This window comes from Chelonia mydas, chromosome 14 (assembly GCF_015237465.2).
Source record: "Chelonia mydas isolate rCheMyd1 chromosome 14, rCheMyd1.pri.v2, whole genome shotgun sequence".
NCBI classification, from domain to species: Eukaryota; Metazoa; Chordata; order Testudines; family Cheloniidae; genus Chelonia; species Chelonia mydas.
Genome location: NC_051254.2, coordinates 25666691 through 25692252, shown reverse-complemented (window position 1 = coordinate 25692252; position 25562 = coordinate 25666691). Strand labels below are relative to the sequence as shown.

Genomic DNA, 25562 nt, shown 5'->3' with positions numbered 1-25562 from the left:
GAACCCAGGAGGTGTTTTTCAGTTGATTGAGGGAGAGCAAATGTTTCTGGGCAAGGTACATTTCTTTAGTGTTGACAAGATCTTAGTCACACCTGACCTGAAGTCAAACCAGTGATCTAAGTGTGAGAGGCTTGGTATTGTCAATGTCGTGAATCATTTAACTCCTTTAGTGTTTTTAACCGTGATAAATTCTGGGATTGTCCAGCCCAATACTTTTGCAGTCCCCCTTACATGGTTTTCTCAACCTTTTTCACAATGATCCTGAAAATATATCACAATTACAGCTGTCTGCCTGTGCAAAGGAATTGGGTAAGAGGCTGATTTCCTGGATGGCCTGTGCCAATCCTCTTCTGTGTTTGGTTAGGTAAATAATAACAACAACCACAATAATGCTTTGTACTTCCAAAGCTGCTTCTGTTTGAAGATCTCTGTGGTCTTTACAAACAATTAATTTAGCCTAGCAATACCTCTTCTGAGGTAGACAAATACGATTCCCATTTTTCAGATGTGGAAACTGAGGCTCTGAGATACGAAGTGACCCATCACAGCCTCAACAGGAAGACCGTGTCCGATCTAGGAATGGAACCTGCGTGTCTGATATCTCCCAGTCCTCTTCTTTACTATCTTGGGTATTGGTAAATTCCTGAGAAATAGTAATACTGTAGCACCAAGTTACCCATCTCGAGGCCCTGACACCTGTTCCATTATTGCATTATAGTGTTCCTTTGAGTAAAGATGGTGAGGATGTGAAGAGTTTGTGCTCAGCATTCATTCAAAACCCAAGTAAGGAGTACAGCAATGTGAGCAGGCTTGTGCAGGTGATGAGGCAGAGGCTATACTTCTGAGTAGCCGTCCTAGAGCATGTGATTCTAAATCCCTTCTATTGTGTGCCTTCTGAGTGTGTTTGTGCTGCATGCTAAGGTCGATCCAACAAGTAAGCGTTTAAGCATCTGAATAGCGCGTAAGAGTACATGTAACTAAGCATTGTAGAGGGTAGTCAAGATTGTGATAGAGTTTTCGTGACTTTATTGTGTAGAAATATTAGATATGCAGCAGAAACATAGAAATTATGTAGTATTTGAGTTATTCAGGTTGGTTTGCTGATTGGATTGATTAACATGGAAAAAGACACCTGCTTTTAAAAAATATTTGGTGTTTCACCTTTCTTTGGATCCTTTTGGGGAAAAAGTATGAGCTCATGGGACTTGATTTTTGCTTCATACATTGCTCTGCATCTGCTAAGTCAGGATGGGCAAACTTTTTGGCCCTCGGGCCACATCTGGGTCGGAAAATTGTATACAGGGCCATGAATGTAGGGCTGTGGTAGGGGGTTGAGGTGCGGGAGAGAGTGTGGGGTGTGTGTGGGGTGCAGTGTGCAGAAAGGGTCTCAGGGCAAGGGGTTGGGGTGCGGGAGGGGGCTTAGGGCAGGTGGTTGGGGGCTCAGAGCAGGGGATGCGGAATGCAGGAGGGGGCTCAGGGTAGGGGGTTGGGGTGCAGGAGGGGGTGTGGAGTGCCAGAAGGGGCTCAGGGCAAGGGGTTGGGGTGCAGGAGGGGGCTCAGTGCAGAGGGTTGTGGTGCAGGAGGGGTGCGGAGTGCCAGAAGGGACTCAGGGCAGTGGGTTGTGGTGCGGGAGGGGACTCAGGGCAGGGGGTTGGAATGCAGAGGGGGTGCGGAGTGTGGGAGGGACTCAGGGCAGTGGGTTGAGGTCCAGGAGGGGTTTGGGGTGTGGGCTCTGGCCCGGCGCCACTTACCTCGGGCGGCTCCGGGGTGGCAGTGGTGTGCAGCGGGGCTAAGGCAGGCTCCCGGAAGTGGCCAGCATTTCCGACAGAGGCTCCTGGAGGTGGGCTGTAGCAGGCGGCTCCACTGTGCACTTCCCTCACCTGTGATACCACCCCCGAATCTCCCATTTGCCGCGGTTCCCTGTTCCTGGCCAGTGCGAGCTGCGGGGGGCAGTGCCTGCAGGCGGGGGCAGCGCATGGAGCCCTCTGCCCCTCCTCCTCAGGGGCTGCAGGGACGTGGTGCCAGCCGCTTCCGGGAGCGGCATGGGGCCAGGGCAGCCAGGGAGCCTGCCTTAGCCCTGCTGTGCCACGGGGCTGGCAATCCCGCGGGCTGGATTGAAAGCCCTGACAGGCTGCATCCAGCCCGTGGGCCTTAGTTTGCCTTCCCCTGTGCTAAGTATATACCACTTAGAAGTCAGTACCTCTTCTTTCTCGCTTTTTTTCTTCAGTTTGACAAGTTGTTCTTTTTGCAATATGTCATCTTAAGGCTGAGGTACTAAGTATTGTCTAAACTAGTCATCCCTATAGCAATTCAGATGACAGTCCTGTCTGCATAGAATGACAGTGTTTCCATTGTTAGCTTCTACAACACAGCTAGTAGCTGACAGAGACAGACTCATCTGCACAATATTCCAGTAGTGTAGGGAAAAGTTCTCTGAGCTAGGAACGAGGATACCTTGAATTCAAGTCCTGCCTTTACTGGCCTTAGTTTTGATTTGTATGTACTTCTCTATTGTAATTAATAATGAAAGTTGTGACCTCAGCCCTGGATAGCTGTCAATTATAATGTTCTGCACTTCTATCCTTTGCAAATAAAATAATGGGGAAGTTATACAGGCCATGTTAGATGCAGTGGGGAACAGAACTGAACTGTAGCCATTCTGAGATGCTGTCTTTCAGATTGATTGATCCACATATATGTGCTTTGGGTATCCTGCCTTTAGCCACAACACTACGCTGCACTCCCAAAGCTAGCCATAGATATCTGGCACTTACAATGCAACAATATTGGCTTGAGCACCACAAGCACCCACCCCACCTTGGTACAATGGTTGGATCAGTAATGGGCAGTGACAGTGAAGGGGCCCAGGGTAACATTCACTTTCCGAGCAACCAGGTGGGAGTCCCACTAGGGCTGAGTGATTGTGCTTTTATTAATACTGGTAAACTGAGGCATGCCATACACTGTTCAGAGAACCCATAGCAGGAGAGACTCAGTGGGGGCCTGAACGAGGGGTTAACAAAGATAGGGAGCTGGATTTGGGATTAGGACTAGAGTCTGTTATCTCAGGAAGGGTCTATGACCTGTTTGTAGAGCCTTAGCAGAACCCAAGAGAAGCATTTGGGGTTAGAGATATAGACCCTACAAGGCACTGTACAATCTGCTGCTGAAGCTCATTCCATGCTTCCAGGGGTGGGGAGGGGCCCAGATGGGGCCAGAGCCCAAGCAGGTCTCTGGAGAGGCCCTGTGTATGACAGGGATTTTAGAGGGTGACCTGGCCTCTTGCAAAGATAGAGACAGGTCAAGGAAGAGCAAGTCCCTATGTTGTTTGTCATGATTGTGGGAAGGCAGCACACGCTAAAAGGTGCGGCCCTACTGAGAACTTTTGTCCTTGGGAAGAAGGACGGTGGCAAAGGGGAAAGCCTGGGTCCCCAGTAATGGACAAAACCGAGACAGTCTTGAGCGTGGAGCATCCAAACTGAGCAAATGGCAGCCGTGCTTAGAGTCTCAGCTAATTAAGGGAGATACCTTGGCTCCACACTCAGCCTGGGATTTTGAGAGCTTGAGGTCTTGTATAAGTAACTAGGAGAACCACGGCAGGCTCAGGAGCCTGAAACGACATGGCTGGAAAGGGAATTAAAGAGGTGCTCAGTTTTTAGTGTCTGTGAGTGCAAGAAAAAAAGCTGAAATTGATACTCTGCCCTCCAGATCCTTGAAGTTCAAACAGCTCTAGAAAATGCAGGCCTCGGTGAAGGGACTGGGCACTGAGGCAAAGATTCAGGAGACCCAGGCCCAGACCCAGACCCAGGAACTGAAGCAGAAGCATTCCCAGACTGTGGAGGAGATGACTGCATTGGAACCAAGCTACATGTGTGCAAGCAAACCTTGGGAGGGAAATCATGCAAGGTGGCCAATTAGGTGAAAGTGCTTTTTCAAGATAAAAGGGACAAGCAGAATGAAGTAGGGACCTCGGTCCAAGATTAACAAGGGAGATATACACCAAGAGTGACAGTGCAAAGAGAGAGGATGGATGAAATTACTGAGTGGCGTACTGGGTTACTAGTAACTCAGAGGTCTGAACCAGTCGGACAGCAAGCTGATTAGGTTAGTAAAAGACTGCAGATCTGGGGTTACAACTTAAGCAGGATGCAGGAAGAAACATAACCACTTTGGAGAGCAATGACATGAAGGAAAAGAGGTACTTGCGGAAATGTACGTCTGCCTTGTGATAGTAGGTGGCTTACCTGGAAAGACGAAACTCCAGTGACAAGGCTGCATGGCAGTATTGTATGTCCCATAGACTGACTTGGCCACAGACAGAGCAGGGAAGGCTTGGCAGTGGAATTAGATCCCCAGCAATCTGGAAGAAAGGCAGGAGGAGTTGAATAGCTGCTAGCCCAGGAGAAGAACTTCTTCAGTGTGACATGTTGGGACAGAGGCTTGGGAGAGGAATGCGAAAGCCCTCTCCCAAACCAGAGCTGGGCAGAAGCTTTGGACTAGAAGGTGGAGCTAGAGCATCTCAATAAACAAATGTAAAATGTATAAAGATCAAGGGTTTGAAGAGATTCAGAGGTGCAAGGTTAGGTAGAATATCTGAGTTGGAGACAGAAAGGGATGTGGCTTGGAACAGCAGATAATGGAAATGAAATAGAACCTGGAAGCTGAAGCCAGCAAGCTCTTGAGACTGGCTGGAAAAGCTACACCTTTGAATGTCCTGGCAGCAGACAGCAACAATGGAGAGAAGCAGCCCAGCTTCACAGAACGCAGTCTAGAGCCCAGTAGATGTGTGACCAGAGCACTGAAGAACCCATGGAGATTTGAGATAAGCAGAAATAAGCAGTTGTCAGGTAGGGGGTCAGTGCAGAGTTGTTAGTGGACAAGTTGTGCCTCTCTTACAATATTTCATTGAGAGAAACTGGCAGACCAACAAAGGAGGAGGTGTCCTGTGTAATACACAGCTGCTTGTTGTGGCGCTCTGTTCCTCTCTTGTGGTGTCTGGGTGACGTACGGAGGCTGATAAGCCTGCTACAGTCTTGGCTAGCAGAGCTGGGTCTCTAAGCTGCTCCTACTGTTAGATTCAGGGTTCGCAATCCAGGTTTGATCCTTGCTGCTTATAAGCCACCCATGGGCACAGCATTGCACCATGGACGCAGAAGTGGTGTGCAGGGCGGGTGTGTCAGAGATTGCAGTAGCTCCTATCACTACCCAGCAGACCCACATAGTAATGGACTGGAGAGATCTGAAGAGAGGGATGCTTCAGGCACCGGGCTGAAATCCTTGTACAACTTAGCAAACGGACAGATTCAGATGGTGGAGTGTCTTTGGAAGGTGGAAGATGCATGTTCCTCAAGGAAAAGAACCTTGGCAAAGGCCACATAGAGTAAGCAGGAGATGACCTGCCTCGGAATAGAGAGAGAATGGGGACCTGCAGTATTTGTGGCTAGAACAGGTGAAGTTGACTAAGCCCAGTACTGAAATGCTCCTGCACAGCCAGTTCATTGAGAACTTGAAGAGGCTGGAAGCTGAGATGCTTTAAAGAAATAATTGGAATTGGTAAAGAAGAGAGAATTGGGTTACTTCAGGAGCTAGATCACCTGGCTGAAGGGTATACTGGCTGACCAAGAAACCTGTTCTGCACCAAATACCGCAGTGACTTCATGCTTTTTAATATAAATAGATCATCATATTTGTCTGTTGCATAGTCCATTCATTTGCAAAGTCATTCTGCCTTTTATTTGTTGAAGGACCTGGGGATTACAGTGGATGAGAAACTGGATATGAGTCAACAGTGTGCCCTTGTTGCCAAGACGGCTAACGGCATATTGGGCTGCATTAATAGGAGAATTGCCAGCAGATCAAGGGAAGTGATTATTCTCCTCTATTTGGCACTGGGGAGTCCACATCTAGAGTATTGCATCCAGTTTTGGGCTCCCCACTACAGAAACGATGTGGACAAATTGGACAGAGTCCAGCAGAGGGCAACAAAAATGATTAGAGGGCTGGGGCATGATTTATGAGGAGAGGCTGAGGGAACTGGGCTTGTTTTGTCTACAGAAGAGAAGAGTGAGGGGGGATTTGATAACAGTCTTCAACTACCTGAGGGGGGATTCCAAAGAGGATGGAGCTAGACTGCTCTGAGTGGTGGCAGATGACAGAACAAGGAGCAATGGTCTCAAGTTGCAGTGGGGGAGTTCAAGGTTGGATATTAGGAAAAACTATTTCACTAAGAGGGTGGTGAAGCACTGGAATGGGTTACCTAGGGAGGTGGCGGAATCTCCATCCTTAGAGGTTTTTAAGGCCTGTCTTGACAAAATCCTGGCTGGGATGATTTAGTTGGGGTTGGTCCTGCTTTGAGCAGGGGGTTGGACTAGATAACCTCCTGAGGTCTCTTCCATCCCTAATCTTCTATGATTCTAAGTTGCTGTTGAAGTTTTCCTGTGTGTGAGTTTGATGAAATTGGGGTGTATGTATTGTTTTCAGTATCTGTTGGAGATGGAAGTCAAATCTCTGTGGAGTGCTGGAGTGTGTTATTGACAGCGTCGTAGGTGATGTGTAAATTGCCAGGAGTGCAGGAGACTTTTTTCTTTTGGTTCTGCAGTGTGTATTCTGATTGCAACATTAACAATAGCCTATTAAGTCTGTGTCAGTATTGTTAGCATGATTTCTTTTAGAACTTGCACCTGTAGAGTAATTTTAGCTGCTACTGTATCTTTCAGAGAATTGGAATAAAGGGCAAGCACAATATCAGTTTATCCTGGAGATTTTAGCTACTTAGTGTGAAATTTAATTTGCAAGTAGTGGACTGATAATTCCATGTGCTCAGCTTTTTAACACTGTAGTATAGTTGATTGTGTAGTGTTTAACGAACCTTTTCTGGGTAAGTAGTTTATTTACTGCATGGTGAACGTGACTGTATATTCTATATTAGGGATTTAGGTTTCTTATCTGAGGAACGTGACGCAGCGTTGCCAACCCCAAGCATTCAAAAATTGAGTCAGTCCTCTTCCCCCCTCCCCTCCCCAAATTATGAGATTTTAAAGAATAACTATTCAGTCCTTTTTTTTTTGTCTTCTAAATTTTGAAATCTTTTAGGGTTCATGTTTTCTAGCTTTTCTCTGCAATCATGAGGACTAGGGGGAAAAAAGAAGCTGAGATTATTAGTTACAGGGCTCTAGAAGCTGGGGCTATCAGAAAAGCGCCAAATATTGTAAGACTCACAATAAAATCGTGCTTTGGCAACACTGGAGATATAAGAAATTAATGCTACAAATCAGATGTTTACTACAGTGCAGATGGGCAGTACTGCTGATGATTGGTATAATGTCAATGGACCTAACATATTTCATTTCCAGATTTTTATTTGTGAACACTGCATGAGTTGGATATTTTGTTCAGTGTGTGTGAACTGGAGTAACATCAGTTCTCAAGTTCTTTCCATTTATACCTGAAAGGAACTGAACAGATCACTAGGACTGAGGAGAATTATTCCTGGTTGAAGCCTAGTTGGTGGGGGTGGGGGTGAGAGTGAGAGTGGAGGGAGAGGAAAGACTGCAACTGCCTGCATAGAGAAGTATCTTGAAAATCAGAAATAGGGTATAAATCCTTAGTCTCGCAAATGGTGGGTAGGTTAGCCATGTAAATCACTTTTACATAATCAAAACCAGGGGAGCACTGTCTGCCTCTTAAAGGAGAAATGTAATGTAATTTACCTTATTTCAGCTGAGAAAACTTGTTTGATTTAGTCTGATATTTTTATTAGTGCAGGTTTTAAAAGACCTGGTCCTCCATTGTTGCACAGATGTTAACAAACTGAATGTTGCTTGTTGGGAAATGCTAAGTAAAATACTGTTTGACTTGATGAAATATTTTCAAATGCCACTTACCTCAGTCAGAAACTAATTAACATCTTTGGCTTCATTGGGACACAGTATCCTCCTTAATGTCTTAATCGTCAAGAATGTGACTTGCTACTGCAGAAGACCTATATTAGCAAAATTGTTTGAATGGATTTGCAAAGGTATCCAAGGAGTTATGACTGCTTTATTTTTATTAACTTGATAATGAAGCTAACACTCTCATAAGCTGATTCCCTCTTGACCAGATCTAGCCATTGATTGATTTCTTTCTTGGCATTTTGGACAATACAGAGCTGTTGAAAATGCATGGGATGTAAATGAAGGAGATTGAGATGACTGCACTTCTTGTTAGTTTCTCAGAATAACACTTTGCCCATGAAACCCATTTTATTCAGCATTTTTAGTCTCTAATAATGATAATTGAAACATGTGACTTTTAATAGTTATGCAATTCTGTGACTTCCAGTGAATGAACTAGAACTTATCTTTTTTGCTTTAGGCTTTCAGATAAACTTCTGTGAAAAGGCACAAAGTAAGCTACAAATTTTATAGTATTATGCTACTTTTATTTTTATTTTTTTATATCAGTCTTGGTTCTGGGAATGTATCCACTGTTGTTCCAACTAACCAACCATGGCAATTATACATTGATTGAGCTTCCATTTTTCATATTGCTTAAAAAGTTTAAAAACAAAAACAAAAAAAACACAAATGGTTTTCTATTAGGCCATTGGTTGTAAAACTTGCACATGTCTTTTACACTTACATGTCTGTAACAAGTGAATAATGAACTAGAGGTACACAGATAGTCCTGTTATTCATTGGAGTTTCACACACTGCCAAACTCCAGTGGAGTATGAATCAGGTGGGATTTGACTTTTTGAATTGCAGCTGCTTTATTAAACTAGAAGTGTTCCTCAAAGAACGCTTTGCTTCTTATGTAACTTTATATTAAGAAAAATGAATTAAGTTAAACAGTGCAACATATTTGGATCTGAGCACCTAAAAAGGTTCCTTGTGTAAGTAATGGTCACATTGATATTGATTTGGATCATTGTTACTATCTGTGCATCTCTGTGGAAGGAGGGGAGTAATGTAGATAACTTCCTAAACTTGGCTGGCTATTTCAATTGAAGCTAGACTTTTGGAAGGTGAGACTAAAATCAGTCATTGCAAAGCAATTTTTGATGACTAATGGAAGCTCTTTAGGATTAATTTTTTTTATTGTTTCTCTAATGGCTTTTCATACTTTGCATTGCTATGTCACTCAAATCACAGTACCCTTCACAATTGCCTGTCATGAGTTAGTGGAGTTTTATTGGAGACCAAAACATAGTTTTGATGGCACCTCTATTTGGTAAATGTTCTGTAGTTCAGTAAAAATCCACTCTGCATCTCATTCTGCGTTTTAAATATATATTTTTAATTTTTATTTGCACTTGATAAATATGCATATTTATTTTAACTGAAGTCAGATATCTAGAGTTAATTGCTAATATTCAATAATTGGTGTCTTGGAATTTAAAGACTGATATCCAGTATACATGCTCGCTAGAAAAATGAATATAAACTAATTTATTTTGAGATGCTCTAATGAGAATATCCTGCATTGTGGGTTGACAGGGTTTATATGTCTGTTAACTGCTATTTGCAGACCACTGCGTCTCTGTTTGGAAAACTTTTACAAGGCATGCATCTGATGAAGTGGGTTTTAACCCATGAAAGCTTATGCCCAAATAAATTTGTTAGTCTCTAAGGTGCCACAAGTACTCTTCGTTCTTTTTGCTGATACAGACTAACACGGCTACCACTCTGAAACCTTTTACAAGAGGTACACTTACAAAGATTCAGTGCATAGCAGGCCAACTTGAGTCACCACTGTGCCAGCGGGACTGAACTGGAGAACAATGCATGTCCTTTAACAATATGGTTTGTCCTAGAGTGTGGCAAATTCTAAAGTTCCTCTGGAAAGCAGTGTTTTCAAATCCATTTTATAAAATAAAAACTTTACACAAAACTTACGTAAAACTCCCAGGTATTCAGTCTTCCTAGTGAATGCCTAGCTGATTGCTGCTCAGATCAAAAAATGTTTTCTTAAAAACCAAACAAGCAAACTGATCCCCCCCCATAACGTCTAGTTAGTTTACTGTGGTGATAAATGGGTGTTCCTGGACCACAGGTGAAACAGTTTGTTACACAGGGAATTTCTTTCTGAGAAAAGCTGGCACACTAAGTTCTGACATCAAACTTGACATTTTAGGAAAGGTTGCCTTAATATTTGCTCAGGACATTGTCCTTAATCTTACAGATCCTCTTCTGTACCATGGACACTGAAAACTTTCTGACCAGAAATACCTCTGCAGAGTTTGAATTTATTTATTTACTTATTTCTCCACTAGGGACTCTTGCATAAAACCAGGATCTTTTTTCAGTCCACATGCTCCAACTTCTTATTCCCCACCTGCAACAAGAATGTTCATGGGGAAATAATCTTTTCCACTAGACGTGGTCCTGCTGTGTCAGAGGAGTCTGGCTTTGTGAAGGGAATAAGCAGCTGAACTCTTAAACAGAACACAGGTCCCTGATAATGAGATGAAACAAAAGTATGGGCTCGGCCAGCAGAATGGTATGTATGCAGAGCAAGGGTCATTCCAAAATTTCACAGGAAGCACAAGCATGCAGACAGAGATCTCCATCAGTGAACTGATGAGAGGACCTCAAAGAAGGAAGTTGTCATTTTGCCCCCTGAAGGAGTTGAGAGCTTCTCAGGTAGGAATATGCTAAGCACAGAGTAAACCAATGAGTAAGAGGGAGACATCTTTGCCAGCCCAGTGGAATAAAATGCATCTATCATCTAAGAGCTTGGAAAAAATCATCTGGGCTGTGTTTCTGTCAATGACCTATGTACTGTGTATGCCAAACATCCCAGGAACACGGTGCTAGGTCAGCCAGTGGGGACTCCAGAAGAAATGAAAGTTTTCTTTAAAGTCATGTTACTGTATGTTTGAGGTCCATTAATTTGGGTGAAAGCTGTTTTGTATCTGCGTCTGAAGGCTGAAATGTGATTTAGTACGATCTTCTTTGGCAGTGAAGTGCACTCACCTTGGATGATGGAGACAGTCCCCCTAGTATATTGTTGAGATGGAGGATGTAGGGGTATCTGCTGTGAGTTGCTTGCAGTTGCCTTGTGGAGAATTTACAAGGTAGTGTCCCAGTTGTGCAAACACTTACACACGTACATAACATTAAACATGTGAGTAGTCCCATTAAAGTCAGTGCATCTGCTTACATATTTAAAGATTTTGCAGCATCAGTACCTAGCAGCAAATACAGAGGCATTCACAGGGGATGAACTCAAACCTCTTGCCTGTTTATCAAAGCACCTTAGTTCATCTTTAAATGCAGGTGGAAAATAATAGTGGATTAAAAATAACTGATCTGTATTCAGAACATTTTACTAATGAATAACTATCCATGTAGATCTTTGAGTTCCTGCACACTCATCTGTTTCAATCATTACATATACAGGAAATGTTGGCAAAAAATTAATTTTGAACTGAAAACTTCACATGTAAAACTTCCTTGGAAGCTTGTTACATCTGGCAAAAAGAGCAAGGCCAACAAATGGGTTTACCTGCCTCCTTAATCTTGATCAGTCCTTGGAAAATTGAAAGTGATTTTGATCTTAGGTGAATTAAAATATGTATATTAAGATTACTGCTAGTGTCCATTCTTGAAATGAATTCAATTGGCTTACATAATTCAGTTCCTAATTGTTGCCATAGGGTGACAAAATGTGAAAGGCTCAACAGTCTTCAGAGGGAAGTGTTTGAAGAGTCTAAATCCTGGCACACTATAGACTTCTAAATAAATTGTTGTACACAGCCCTCTCCACCTTGGAAATCTGTATACTAAAGTGGGGGAAAAAATTTGTTGGTTGAGAATGGGGGAGGAAAACCTCTAATGTATTTTGTTGAGACAGAAGTTTTACTTGTTAGCACAGCAGGCCCTCTGAGAGAAGATGCTTAGAAATACTTAAGGGTAAATATCGGTGTTTATGTACTTCTGACAAATCGTTGCTCATCATTTGAGGGGTATTTTGTGCTGAAAGGCGTTTGGGCTTGTGAGGTGAATATTTTAATAAATGATGTAAGTGAGTAGTTAAAATATCAAGGGAACTTTTTGACCAACAGAATTTGCTAGTTGTCATAAAACAAGTTTTCAACAGAAAATAAGTTTAGTGTGTAGTAAAAATGGCAGACTACTCGACTAAGTGCTTCCCATTATAAATGCTGATTTTTAAAGGGTGGCAATTTTGCTCACTTAAACTTACCATTAAAATAGTTTCCATATGTATTTTTTCATCAAAATTGGGTTTAGAAGAATGTTGGCAGAAGTATTAGCTGAATATTTTGTGTGCATGTTTAGCAGAAATGTCATGTCCTTTTAGAATTGAGAGTGTGTGAAAACATTTCAGTTGTTCTGTGATAGTCTTTGAGCAGGTAAATAATATTTGACTTGTGCACAAATTTTTCAGAAGTGCTCTGCACCCAGCAGCTCCACGGAGCATTAGGAGAGCTGTTGGCTTTTGAGCACTTCTGAAAATCTGACCCTATTTTTTTATGAATACAACATAAGAATTAAATAAGAGGTAAGCTAATTGAATGTACAGTTGTATTACAGCATTCTAGTTTTAGTCCTAAATAGCACGGAACCCAGCTTCTCCTTGGCCTCCTTGCAGATGAGCAACAATTTATACCACAAATCTATTTTTCTGCCAAAGAAACACAAATTGGACTGTTTATTTGCAGATGTTCTTTCAGTTTTGCATGCTTGAGTGTGGAAAGCTGAAGCAAATGGGTATTGATATTCCATGCTGTGCAAAAGTTGTGCAATCTGAGTTTGTTTGCAGGTTCTCCCTTTTGAATCCGTGAAGTAGACACCTGAATTACTGTTGTATGCCCACAGAAATTGGCAATATTTGATCTTAAATTCCCCACAATCCTTTCACAGTATCTGTTTGTTAAATTCAATGTATGTGCTGCACCCTTAAGAATTTCAGCTCTGCCTACTTTGGTGCTTTGTTTAAACTGTGGATTGCTGACTGAGGCAGATGAGAGAGTGGTTTTCTGCCGAGCTGCGTGTTAGACACCATTGTGCTAACCAGTCTTACTACTAATATTACTTGATGAGGGGGAAAGCTGCAGTGTGATCAACTTCCTGATCTCCAAAAAAAAATAAATCCAGCTTTCCTTTCCCAGCAGCTTGTGCCAGCAGCTTCTGTCTTGTGCACTCAGGCACAGCTCCAGGAAGTAACTGAAAGCAAGATTGAGCATACAACTTCTGTTTCCCCAGAGAAAGATAGCCTGTTTCCATTTCCCTTTGCATTTTTCTCCAAAGATGATATCAAAAATATTAAAATCCTCTGAATACCAAGCAGCAGGGTCCAGCTGAGCCTGAGTGCACAGCCTCTCACCTTCAGAAGCCCTAAAGTTGATATCTGTTTGCTCTCTTGCTGTGTTGAAACTGTCAGAAGGGGAGAGGCCTGTTCCCCAGTCCGGTTCTTTTATACACTTTTTCCATTAACCACTGTTTGCTGATAAGTATGTGTGTGTGGAAAGCCAAAATGAAAAACGTTGTCTTCAACAGCCAGGAAAGTGGTCAAAAGACCTTTTATAGTTTTATCTGCATTTTGTCTGTTTCTGGGGTGATTGTTTAAACAATTTGAAGTACCTCTCCTTTGATAATTAAGGCAGTGTTCTAATTCAACTTTATTTTTCCTGGTTGAGAAGCTGTGGAATTTGCTCAAAGCTGTTAGAAGTGTTGTCATCATCAAGAATTCTTTTTCAGGCTAGCTGTTTTCAACTGTTGCTACTTTGTAGGTTCCTTCTTTAATACTACATCTTTCCCATGTTATTTGTTGTACTGTATTGTATTTATAAATTACCAGTCACCATCGAACCATCCTCCAAAAGCCTTCACACGTGGTTCTAAACAGCCACCTCTCAACATGTCTAGATGGCACCACAGAACAGGTACACGATCCTGTAGTGAAAATATAAACTTTTTGGTAACAGCTTAAGGCTGTTCGTTAGTTTTAACATTTGTATGTCTGAGTTTGAATTCTTCTTCTGTTCAAAGTTTATATAACTCCAATGCAAATGAATTGGATAGCGCTTACTGACTTTTTCCACCCTCAGGTTCCACAGCAGGGGGGTTACAAAAAGCCTTTAGGAGACTGTTCAGCAGTCAGTCAGATCCCCAGCTGGTACTCTGTCATTTACATTCAGATGTAAAGCATCTATTGTTTGGGGATTAGGGACAATTGGAGGAGGCTAGGAGTGGAGGATTCAATCTAGACTGTGCAAGCTCTAAAAGAAATTGAGGACACGCATGAAGCTGGGAACTGGAACAAGCGCTGTCTTCTGATGCAGTTTTTTTAGGGGCTTTAGGAGGTGATAATTTCCTAAAATTGAGGTTAGAACTGGAATTCTGTGTGTACCAGGATAAAGGTCTACCCTTGCTTACCTTTTGTTGGGGGAATTGGTTATATTTGAGCACAAAGTGGTGCGTTCCATGGGTTTTAGATTTGGAGATCTTCTGCGATGATTGTGTCAGTCAGTGAGATCAACTTACTAGATCTTGCAGTTCGATAGGAACCCTAATAGCTGCCTTCACCTTTTTCTTGACCAGAAGTGAATGTTGGAGGAACAGTAAATCTTATTGAACTAGATCCCAGAAGAAGAGAATCCAGAGCTCTTAATAGAAGTGCTCCTTGCAGATTGCAATTTATATTTCTAGAGCCAAAACCTTCAAGGTGTCTCATGTAGACATCTTCAGAAGCACATTGGATTTTTAGTCCCTCTGCAACTTTGCATAATAGGAAAACCATTAAATCCCTATCTTCCTGCCTTGGTTTGCAGAGTGACCTGACACTGCAAGCTGCACTCTATTATTATGCATCCAATGAAGTGAGCTGTAGCTCACGAAAGCTTATGCTCAAATAAATTTATTAGTCTCTAAGGTGCCACAAGTCCTCCTTTTCTTCTATTATCTATGAACACTTATGCTTCAACATCCTGTTGTAAATAGAAATATTTGATTAAGCTTTAAGACCAGTTGTGATAATTCCTTTGTTCCCAATTAGTTTCCTTTCAAGGTGCCTTTTTTCCTTGCACTTTACTTTATTTACCTCATTAACAACTTGAAAGTTCTGTTTTCAAAGCTGCAGTAACTGTAGAAACTGTTTGAGACTCAAACAAAAGGCCTCTGATGGCATCTCACAATGACTGACTCTTCCATGCCAAAGAGCTATGTGAAACAATCCATTTTGTTTCTTTAAACTTTGTATCGGGGAAATTTGTGCATTTGAACAAAGACTAAGCTATCATTTTCAAAGAGAATGGAAAAGCCCGGTGGTATGAATGCATACTCACAGAAATCTGTAGTTATGGTGACAGCCAGTTATATTCCCCAATTTGGAATGGAGGACAGTGCCACAAGACTCAAGAACCATCAGTACCATCTATGAATTCTAAGGGAGAACAGTGACTGAAAGCTGTCGTATTCTGTTTCCAGCCAGATTGAGAGCACCTTGATATGTTGATTTATAAGTAGCTAGTCAAATCCTTCCAGAAATGCAGTGCAGCTATAGAGCAGCAGGAAGCACAATTGAAATGCTGTTTGTTTCTTGACTGTTAAGAAAAATGTAGGAAATTAGATCTAAACTTATGTATAGTGTCCAAAAATATCAAAGTGATGTTTGTGTGGGAGCTTCCCCAACGTTGAACAGACCAAAAATGACTTTGTTTTTGAGAACTGTGCATTCCCAGTAAAAGTGTGATTTGAAAGTCCATCGGCTCCTGAGCTAGTAATGACCAAGTAAATAAGACCTGCTTCTGAACCAAGGCTCACTACCCCTACCTACAGGGACCTTCCGAGCTAAAGAGTGAGAGTGTGGGCTCTTTGCCTTTAAGAACTGCGACTTGAATGACAACAATGACAGCATTGTCCTCTGACAGACCACAGGGAGCTCGAAGTCCCAGGGGTAGGTCATCCACCTGAGCTTCCTTTAAGAGGAAGACCTCCATGTGAAACCAAACATCTTCTGAGACTTCATGGGCCAGAACAGGTTCCCACCGAAGTTTGGTCTCAAGCTGGTTCCAACCATATGGCATGAAAGCACCTGGTTCCAAAAAACAGAACTTTAGGAAACAGTACGGCACTGACCCTGGAACTATTTACTTCTGTGACTCCAACACCAAGTCTTTTGGCACCAGAACAAAGTTGATCAGAACAGTGCACCATCACTGTAGTGGAGATTGCTACATCACCTTGACAAGACCCAGTTCCTTCACAGCTATCTATTCTGCGTGGCACTGTTGAGATACTTGTCACTGATGGACCTGCAGATGCACAGACAGCTGCAGCAGCACAGGAGCTAGCAAACAGAGCTGTAAGCAGGGGAGTTTGAGTGGGAATTCTGTTGGAGGAGAATGTATTTGTATTTGGTTTTGTAGTATTTGTATGTGTAGAGGCTTGTAGGGGCTTTGTGCTGGGAGAGAAGCTGAACCCTGATTAGGAGGCGGGGCTTCTCTGACTAGGGGTCCTAAAAGGCAGCCAGCCAGTCAGGCAGCGGCACAGTCAGCTGGAGTGGCACAGGAGCTAGCAAACAGAGCTGTAAACGGGGGAGTTTGAGTGGGAGTTTGTAAGGGGAGTTTGTGTTGTGCTTGTTTGGGGTGTGTGTTTTTTTTTGTTGTGGGTGGTGGTGTTTTGGTGTGGTTTGTGTTTCCCAGATTAATAGGATTTAGGTGGCAAGGCTATGACAGATACAGAGGCAGCAGTGGGAGTGACCCATGTCGTGGAAGACACACTGAGGATGACTGGATGTGGAAGCTGTGGTATGTACATGATCCTGGAGGGGGCACCTGGTAAGGGTTTTGTCTGTATGAAATGCCGTCTGATAGAGCTGATGGAGGAAAAGATCCGAGGTTTGGAGATGCAGGTGGAAAGTCTGGTAGAGTTTAGGAAGGGGTTTGAGCAGATTATGGAGCAAAGACATGAGGTATCTGAAGGGAAAAGCTCAGACTTGCAGGTGGAATCAGGGCTGGGGAATTCTGAGGGGAGACTGGGTGAGGACAGTGGTCAGTGGAAGCATGTGACTAAAAGAACCAGGCAGAGGAAAAGACGAGCTAGTGAAGGAGAAATAGAGCTCAAGAATAGGTTTGCAGAGTTGGAAAATGAAGAAGGGGCTCAGCAGGTAGTCACTGAAGGTGGAAGGGCAAGGAAGAAGAGAAGAGCGGCTAGTCCTATAGAAAAGGGAAAGAGTTAATGGAGATTACACCAAATATGAGCCCCGGAGGATACAGGATGGGTTAAAGAGGATTACAAGGGAGAACAGGAATGGAAAGAACTTGCAGCCAGAGGGAACAGGGGATAGACTGGAGAATAGCACCGTCACTAGGAAAAGGCAGGTCTATGTGATTGGGGACTCTTTACTGAGAAGAATAGATTGGTCTGTAACCAGAGCTGATCCAGAGAATAGGAGGGTGTGCTGTCTTCCAGGTGCTAAGATACGGGATGTAGACCTGAGGTTGAAAAGGATTCTAAAGGGAGCGGGAAAGAATCCCCTAATTATCCTTCATGTGGGAACAAATGATATGGCTAGATTCTTGCTGGAAAATATTAAGGGAGACTATGCTAGGCTGGGGAAGACGCTTAAGGAAATCGAGGCTCGGGTGATCTTTAGTGGGATTCTGCCTGTTCCTAGAGAAGGGCAACAAAGGTGTGACAAGATTATGACTATCAACAGATGGCTTAGGCAGTGGTGCTATAAGGAGGGCTTTGGGATGTATGGCCACTGGGAGGCATTCATGGACAGAGGACAGTTCTCTCGGGATGGACTTCATCTGAGTAGGGAAAGAAATAGACTTCTAGGATGGAGGCTGGCACAACTGATTAAGAGAGCTTTAAACTAGGAATTTGGGGGAGATGATTGGGAGATGTCCAGGTAATCTCCACTCCAGAATTTAGCATTGAGAGGAAAGAAAACGAAGTAAGAAAGGATACAGCCCTGGGTAGGAGGAAGGGCAGTGTAGATACCAGTCTAATAGGTTATACTGGCTGTAGAATGACCATGCCTAATAGGGTACAGAATGTGAGTGAGGCCAAACAGCAAAAATTAAGATGTTTGTACACTAATGCGAGGAGCCTAGGTAACAAAATGGAGGAACTAGAGCTACTGGTGCAGGAAGTGAAACCAGATATTATAGGGATAACGGAAACATGGTGGAATAGTAGTCATGACTGGACTGCAGGTATTGAGGGGTATGTGCTGTTTAGGAAAGACCGAAATAAAGGTAAAGGTGGTGGAGTAGCATTGTATATCAATGATGAGGTAGAATGTAAAGAAATAAGAAGCAATGAAATGGATATGACTGAGTCTGTCTGGGCAAAAATTACATTGGGGAAGAAAACTATTAGAGCCTCCCCTGGGATAGTGCTTGGGGTGTGCTATAGACCGCTGGGATCTAATTTGGATATGGATAGAGCCCTTTTTAATGTTTTTAATAAAGTAAATACTAATGGAAACTGTGTGATCATGGGAGACTTTAACTTCCCAGATATAGACTGGAGGACGAGTGCTAGTAATAATAATAGGGCTCAGATTTTCCTAGATGCGATAGCTGATGGATTCCTTCAGCAAGTAGTTGCTGAACCGACTAGAGGGGATGCCATTTTAGATTTGGTTTTGGTGAGTAGTGAGGACCTCATAGAAGAAATGGTTGTAGGGGATAGTCTTGGCTCAAGTGATCATGAGCTAATTCAGTTCAAACTGAACGGAAGGATTAACAAAAATAAATCTGCAACTAGGGTTTTTGATTTCAAAAGGGCTGACTTTCAAAAATTAAGGAAATTAGTTAGGGAAGTGGATTGGACTGAAGAATTTATAGATCTAAAGGTAGAGGAGGCCTGGGATTATTTTAAATCAAAGCTGCAGAAGCTATCGGAAGCCTGCATCCCAAGAAAGGGGAAAAAATTCATAGGCAGGAGTTGTAGACCAAGCTGGATGAGCAAGCATCTCAGAGAGGTGATTAAGAAAAAGCAGAAAGCATACAGGGAGTGGAAAAAGGGAGGGATCAGCAAGGAAAGCTACCTTATTGAGGTCAGAACATGTAGGGATAAAGTGAGACAGGCTAAAAGTCACGTAGAGTTGGACCTTGCAAAGGGAATTAAAACCAATAGTAAAAGGTTCTATCGTCATATAAATAAGAAGAAAACAAAGAAAGAAGAAGTGGGACCGCTAAACACTGAGGATGGAGTGGAGGTCAAGGATAATCTAGGCATGGCCCAATATCTAAACAAATACTTTGCCTCAGTCTTTAACAAGACTAAAGAGGATCTTAGGGATAATGGTAGCATGACAAATGGGAATGAGGATATGGAGGTAGATATTACCATATTTGAGGTAGAAGCGAAACTCAAACAGCTTAATGGGATTAAATCGGGGGGTCCCAGATAATCTTCATCCAAGAATATTAAAGGAATTGGCACATGAAATTGCAAGCCCATTAGCAAGAATTTTTAATGAATCTGTAAACTCAGGGGTTGTACCGTATGATTGGAGAATTGCTAACATAGTTCCTATTTTTAAGAAAGGGGGAAAAAAGTGATCCGGGTAATTATAGACCTGTTAGTTTGACATCTGTAGTATGCAAGGTCTAGGAAAAAAATTTTGAAGGAGAAGGTAGTTAAGGACATTGAAGTCAATGGTAAATGGGACAAAATACAACATGGTTTTACAAAAGGTAGATCGTGCCAAACCAACCTGATCTCCTTCTTTGAGAAAGTAACAGATTTTTTAGACAAAGGAAACGCAGTGGATCTAATTTACCTAGATTTTAGTAAGGCGTTTGATACCGTGCCACATGGGGAGTTATTAGTTAAATTGGATAAGATGGGGATCAATAGGAAAATTGAAAGGTGGATAAGGAATTGGTTAAAGGGGAGACTACAACGGGTCCTACTGAAAGGTGAACTGTCAGGCTGGAGGGAGGTTACCAGTGGAGTTCCTCAAGGATCGGTTTTGGGACCAATCTTATTTAATCTTTTTATAACTGACCTTGGCACAAAAAGTGAGAGTGTGCTAATAAAGTTTGCGGATGATACAAAGCTGGGAGGTATTGCCAATTTAGAGAAGGACCGGGATATCCTACAGGAGGATCTGGATGACCTTGTAAATTGGAGTAATAGTAATAGGATGAAATTTAATAGTGAGAAGTGTAAGGTCATGCATTTAGGGATCAATAACAAGAATTTTAGTTATAAGCTAGGGACGCATCAATTAGAAGTAACGGAGGAGGAAAAGGACCTTGGAGTATTGGTTGATTATAGGATGACTATGAGCTGCCAATGTGGTATGGCCGTGAAAAAAGCTAATGCGGTCTTGGGATGCATCAGGAGAGGTATTTCCAGTAGGGATAAGGAGGTTTTAGTACCGTTATACAAGGCACTGGTGAGACCTCACCTGGAATACTGTGTGCAGTTCTGGTCTCCCATGTTTAAGAAGGATGAATTCAAACTGGAACAGGTACAGAGAAGGGCTACTAGGATGATCCGAGGAATGGAAAACTTGTCTTACGAAAGGAGACTCAAGGAGCTTGGCTTGTTTAGCCTAACTAAAAGAAGGTTGAGGAGAGATATGATTGCTCTCTATAAATATATCAGAGGGATAAATACCGGAGAGGGAGAGGAATTATTTAAGCTCAGTACCAATGTGGACACAAGAACAAATGGATATAAACTGGCCACCAGGAAATTTAGACTAGAAATTAGACGAAGGTTTCTAACCATCAGAGGAGTGAAGTTTTGGAATAGCCTTCCAAGGGAAGCAGTGGGGGCAAAAGATCTATCTGGCTTTAAGATTAAACTCGATAAGTTTATGGAGAAGATGGTATGATGGGATAACATGGTTTTGGTAATTAAATATTCATGGTAAATAGGCCCAATGGCCTGTGATGGGATATTAGATGGGGTGGGATCTGAGTTACCCAGGAAAGAATTTTCTGTAGTATCTGGCTGATGAATCTTGCCCATATGCTCAGGGTTTAGCCGATCGCCATATTTGGGGTCGGGAAGGAATTTTCCTCCAGGGCAGATTGGAAGAGGCCCTGGAGGTTTTTCGCCTTCCTCTGTAGCATGGGGCACGGGTCACTTGCTGGAGGATTCTCTGCTCCTTGAAGTCTTTAAACTACAATTTGAGGACTCCAATAGCACAGATATAGGTGTGAGGTTTTTTGCAGGAGTGGTGGGTGAAATTCTGTGGCCTGCGTTGTGCAGGAGGTCAGACTAGATGATCATAATGGTCCCTTCTGACCTAAATATCTATGAATCTATGTGCCTAGAGCCTCAGTCCCCCTTGCTGTTGACTTCAGCACGACAGTGAGCGCGAACTCTATCTAGTAGCGCAGCACCAGTGGTTCTTAACACACCGAGGGCCAGTGCACCAATCGCACAGCCAGACCACACGGCGCCAAGTTGCGTCCTTCATGGTGCCATTCATTCAGATGCCCCACCAGCCACTCCCAGTTTTTGCACAGCCACAAGTAGAAGAGGAGGTAATGGAAGAGCAGGCATTGAAAAGTGAACTACTGCACTGGTGATCCTTTCCTCCCCTTACCCGGGTGAGTCCCTGTTGCCACGCACAGCCCCACAAATGGACAACTATAAGGGTTTCCAAGACCTATTAAAAAGGGTGGCTGAGACCCTCCAAATCCCTATTGAGGAGATGCAAGAACAGACACACAAACTGGTAGACATGCTTCAAGTTTCTACAGTAGGCAAGATAGCCCTCCTAGTTAATGAGGTCATTATGGATCCAGCCAGAACCTTGGGGCAGACATCTGTCTTGGCACCATCTACATACACTTGGGCAGATTAACAATATCAGGTGCCTCCTGAGGGTGTGGAATTCATTTACACTAACTCTATCCCATCCTCCCTCAAAGTCACTGTTGCAAACAAAAAGGCAGAACAAGTCAGACCCACACAAAAGGAAAAAGAGTAAAGAGACTAGATTTATTTGTCTGGAAAGCCTACTGTGACACGAGAAGACCAGGTGCCACCTCATGCCAAAGCCCAGAGGTCTCAACTGAACAGTGACAAATACATAACTAGAATCCGTCTGGATCACCGTGTGTTAGTATTGTTAAAATAGGTATTGGAATTGTACAAATGTGCTTTGTGTTGAGACTTTATGGAATGCTTGTAATTTTCTGCATGCATTGATCTCACTTATAATATCTGTATCCCATGTTATAAGGCAATATTTTAACTGTTGACTCTGGCTGTAAATCACAAGACAGGAGAGAAGCATTAACGAGTGTGAAATACTAGTTTCCAACAGGAGCTGTTGTTTTCTGCCCAAGAAAAGAACATCTATCAACACCAGAGGAATTGTTGTAGAATATCAGAGGACAAAAGACTTTGCTGATTGCTCCCCACCTGTCCCATTGCAACTTGAAGCAGAAGGGTCAGTGGCTTTAGAAAGATCATGCTTGGGACAGAGCACGATGTATCCTCAACAACAGCAGGAAGCCTTCTACAAGAAGGTCGCTAAGGTGCCAACTGGAAGCAGTTTTCCATCTGGTGTCAACAGCATAACGTACCTCCTTAAATCTGGGATCCCACTTATTTTGGACTGCCCTCTTTCTTTGAAGACTTTGAAGCCTATCTATCACTTCACTGCTCATGTATCTGGTATTTAGCAATGTCTTCTATCATGCGGTGGAGAACTCCTTGGTTTTTACCCATCCCACAACCATGAGGTTCCTGAAAGGCATCATCAGAACCTTTTTCATGGTACTACAGCTTGCACCAGCCTGGGACCTGAACTTGGTACAGTACTTGTAGCACTTACGATTCTGCTGTTTGAGCCTTTGGCTTCCTGCTCTCTTTTGTACCTCCCTATGAAGGTGCCCTTCTAGAAGAGTGGGTGAGCTTGGGGCCTTCTTGGCAGACCCCCCTACATGGTGTTCTAAAGGAATACAGTATGCTTAAGAATTCATCCCGAAGGTTCCTTCTGATTTGGACTTGAATCAACCTGGTCATTTGCCCATTTTCTATCCAAAACCTCACAATAACAGGGAGGACAAGAAGCTCCACTCTTTGGATATCTGATGAGTTTAGCCTTCTGCTTGCAGAGGATGAACACTTTAGGTCTCTGTGGCTATTCCTCTCCATCGCTGATAGAATGAAAGGAGAAGTGATTTCTTCAGAAAGACTCCTGAAATGGATTTCAGGGTGTCCTTCTCCTCTGTTATGAGTTTATGGAAGCCCCTGAGGGTGTTAGGGCTCTACTAGAGCACAAGCTGCCTCAATGGCTTCCCTGCAGGGAGTTCCCCTCTCAGAAATCTGTGGAAAGGTGACTTGGGACCTCGGTCACCTTAACTAGGCATTATGCCATTGTTCAAGCTTTGTCTGTGATGCCTCCTTTGGTTCAGTGATCCTGCAATCTGTGATGCAGCATAAATCTTTATACCCTCCTCTACAATGAGTACTGCTTGGAAGTCACCCACAGTGAATACCCATAGGGACCTGCACTTGAGAAAGAAATGGAGGTTACTTGCCTTATAGTAACTAGTGTTCTTCAAGATGTTTGGTCCCTGTATGTACTCCACAACTTGCTCTGCTTGAACTCTCTCCTGATTTACAGTATAGCAGGAACTGTAGAGGTGTTCAGTTTGCACTGCACCTTATAAATTAGTTCACAGCGTGAGGAGGTGCAGGGTGCAAGCGCTGACCAACAGATACTGCTATTGAATAACTTCCAGTCTCAGTCACATGGAGCACATGCACAAGCACAGTGAATATCCATAGGGACTTGAAGAACTCTGGTTGCTACAAGGTAAATTGATCTATGTTTTCTCCCTTAAACCAAAGCAAAAACAGGATAGGGGTGCTCACCAGGTCCCTAGGGATGTTCTTACATCCCACTGGTCCACAGAGCATTTGGTCCATGGATAGCTCTGTCGTAACATAGTGCTGCCTCTCCTCTTCATTTCCAGTTGCTGCATTAATGGCATTAAAGACACCTAGAACTACATTACCTTGCAGATATTACTTTTCCAAATAAACAAATTCTGTAATTGTCACAGAGAAATAAGCGATGGAGAGATGTCTGTGAGAGAGGCTCTGCATGAGGGAGAAGCTTGAGAGACCCAGTGCTACTTCATTTCTCTGGCAGAACTGTGAAAAGACCTGTGCAATTCAAGGACTGCAAGTCCCGAAAAGCTGAATGGGCCATCATTGACAATAGCAGCTTGTATTGTGAGATTACTAAGAGCAGTGAAGTTTTAGACTGAAAATTGTTTCAAGTCTCCAGTTACAGAGCATAACAAAGAAAATGTTTTACAGTGAATGTGAAAAATTGGATATTGGCTACTGGGATTGGTCTAGTGAGAATTGGTTGGGCCAGAAGGACCTAGAGTGGAACATCTAATAATTCCTAATCTCTCTCTCAGTAAAGAGGCCATTTTTAGCTAGGATTTGAGTATTTGTTTTGCAGTATTTTTTACTCTTTTTATGCCAGAAGGAATTGTTATGATGAAGGCCCTACCAAACCCATGGCCATGAAAAATGCGTCACAAACTGTGAAATCTGGTCTCCCCTGTGAAATCTGGCATATCGTAGGAGGGTCGTGATATTGCCACCCTTATTTCTGCGCTGCCTTCAGAGTTGGGTGGCCGGAGAGCAGCAGCTGCTGGCTGGGTGCCCAGTTCTGAAGGCAGCGTTGCCCATGGCTGGGTGGGTGGAGTGTGTCCTGATATAAAGTTTAGTGTATTGTGACAGGGTCGGGCCAGATGGCTGTAGGAGAGTAATAGAAGGCAGATATATTAGCCCCAGGCTAAGTAGGTCCCTTTTCCCTGGGTAAGGTAACAGGGAAGGTTCCAGAACAATCAGGAACGTTCTGGAGACAATTAAGACAGGCTGATTTGAACACCTACAGCCAATCAAGAAGCTGCTAGAATCAATTAAGGCAGGCTAATCAGGGCACCTGGGTTTTAAAAAGGAGCTCACTTCAGTTTGTGGTGTGCGTGTGAGGAGCTAGGGAGCAAGAGGCATTAGGAGCTGAGAGTGAGAACGCGGACTGTTGGAGGACTGAGGTGTACAAGCATTGTCAGACACCAGGAGGAAGGTCCTATGGTGAGGATAAAGAAGGTGTTGGGAGGAGGCCATGGGGAAGTAGCCCAGGGAGTTGTAGCTGTCGCACAGCTGTTCCAGGAGGCACTCTAGACAGCTGCATTCCACAGGGCCCTGGGCTGGAACCCGGAGTAGAGGGCGGGCCTGGGTTCCCCCCAAATCCTCCCAACTCCTGGTCAGACACAGGAGGAGTCGGCCTGGACTGTGGGTTCAGAAAAATGGCCAAGCTGAGGGCTGCCATGAAGCTCCAAGGCGAGCAAATCCACCAATAAGCGCAAGACCCACCAAGGTGGAGCAGGAACTTTGTCACAGTATCTAAGTTTTTGTTTGTGTTTATGTCCAAAAGTCCAGTTAGCTCTCTTTGCCACTGTATCGCACTGGGATCTCGTGTTCAGTTGATTATCTGCCATGACCCCTGAGTCCTTTGCAGATTTACTGCTTTCCAGGATACAGTGTCTTATGCTATAAATATGGCCTACATCCTTTGTACCTATATTGTAATACTTT

At 43.2% G+C, this 25562-nt stretch overlaps 1 protein-coding gene across 20 annotated transcripts in view; it reads left to right on the top strand.

Moving 5' to 3' along the window:
• The window catches only part of MAP2K4 (mitogen-activated protein kinase kinase 4), a 175973-nt gene that overhangs the window by 19334 nt on the left and 131077 nt on the right, over window positions 1-25562 (top strand). For 11 of the 20 annotated variants that reach the window (XM_037914651.2, XM_037914644.2, XM_037914641.2 and 8 more), the window contains exon 2: window positions 8356-8388. The exons of 8 other annotated variants lie outside the window; for them this stretch is intronic. In XM_037914651.2, coding sequence (XP_037770579.1) covers window positions 8356-8388 — 33 coding nt within the window. Of the gene's footprint in view, window positions 1-8355; window positions 8389-10255; window positions 10483-25562 lie in introns of those variants that run through there. One more of the 20 variants, XM_037914652.1, reaches the window with a different exon arrangement.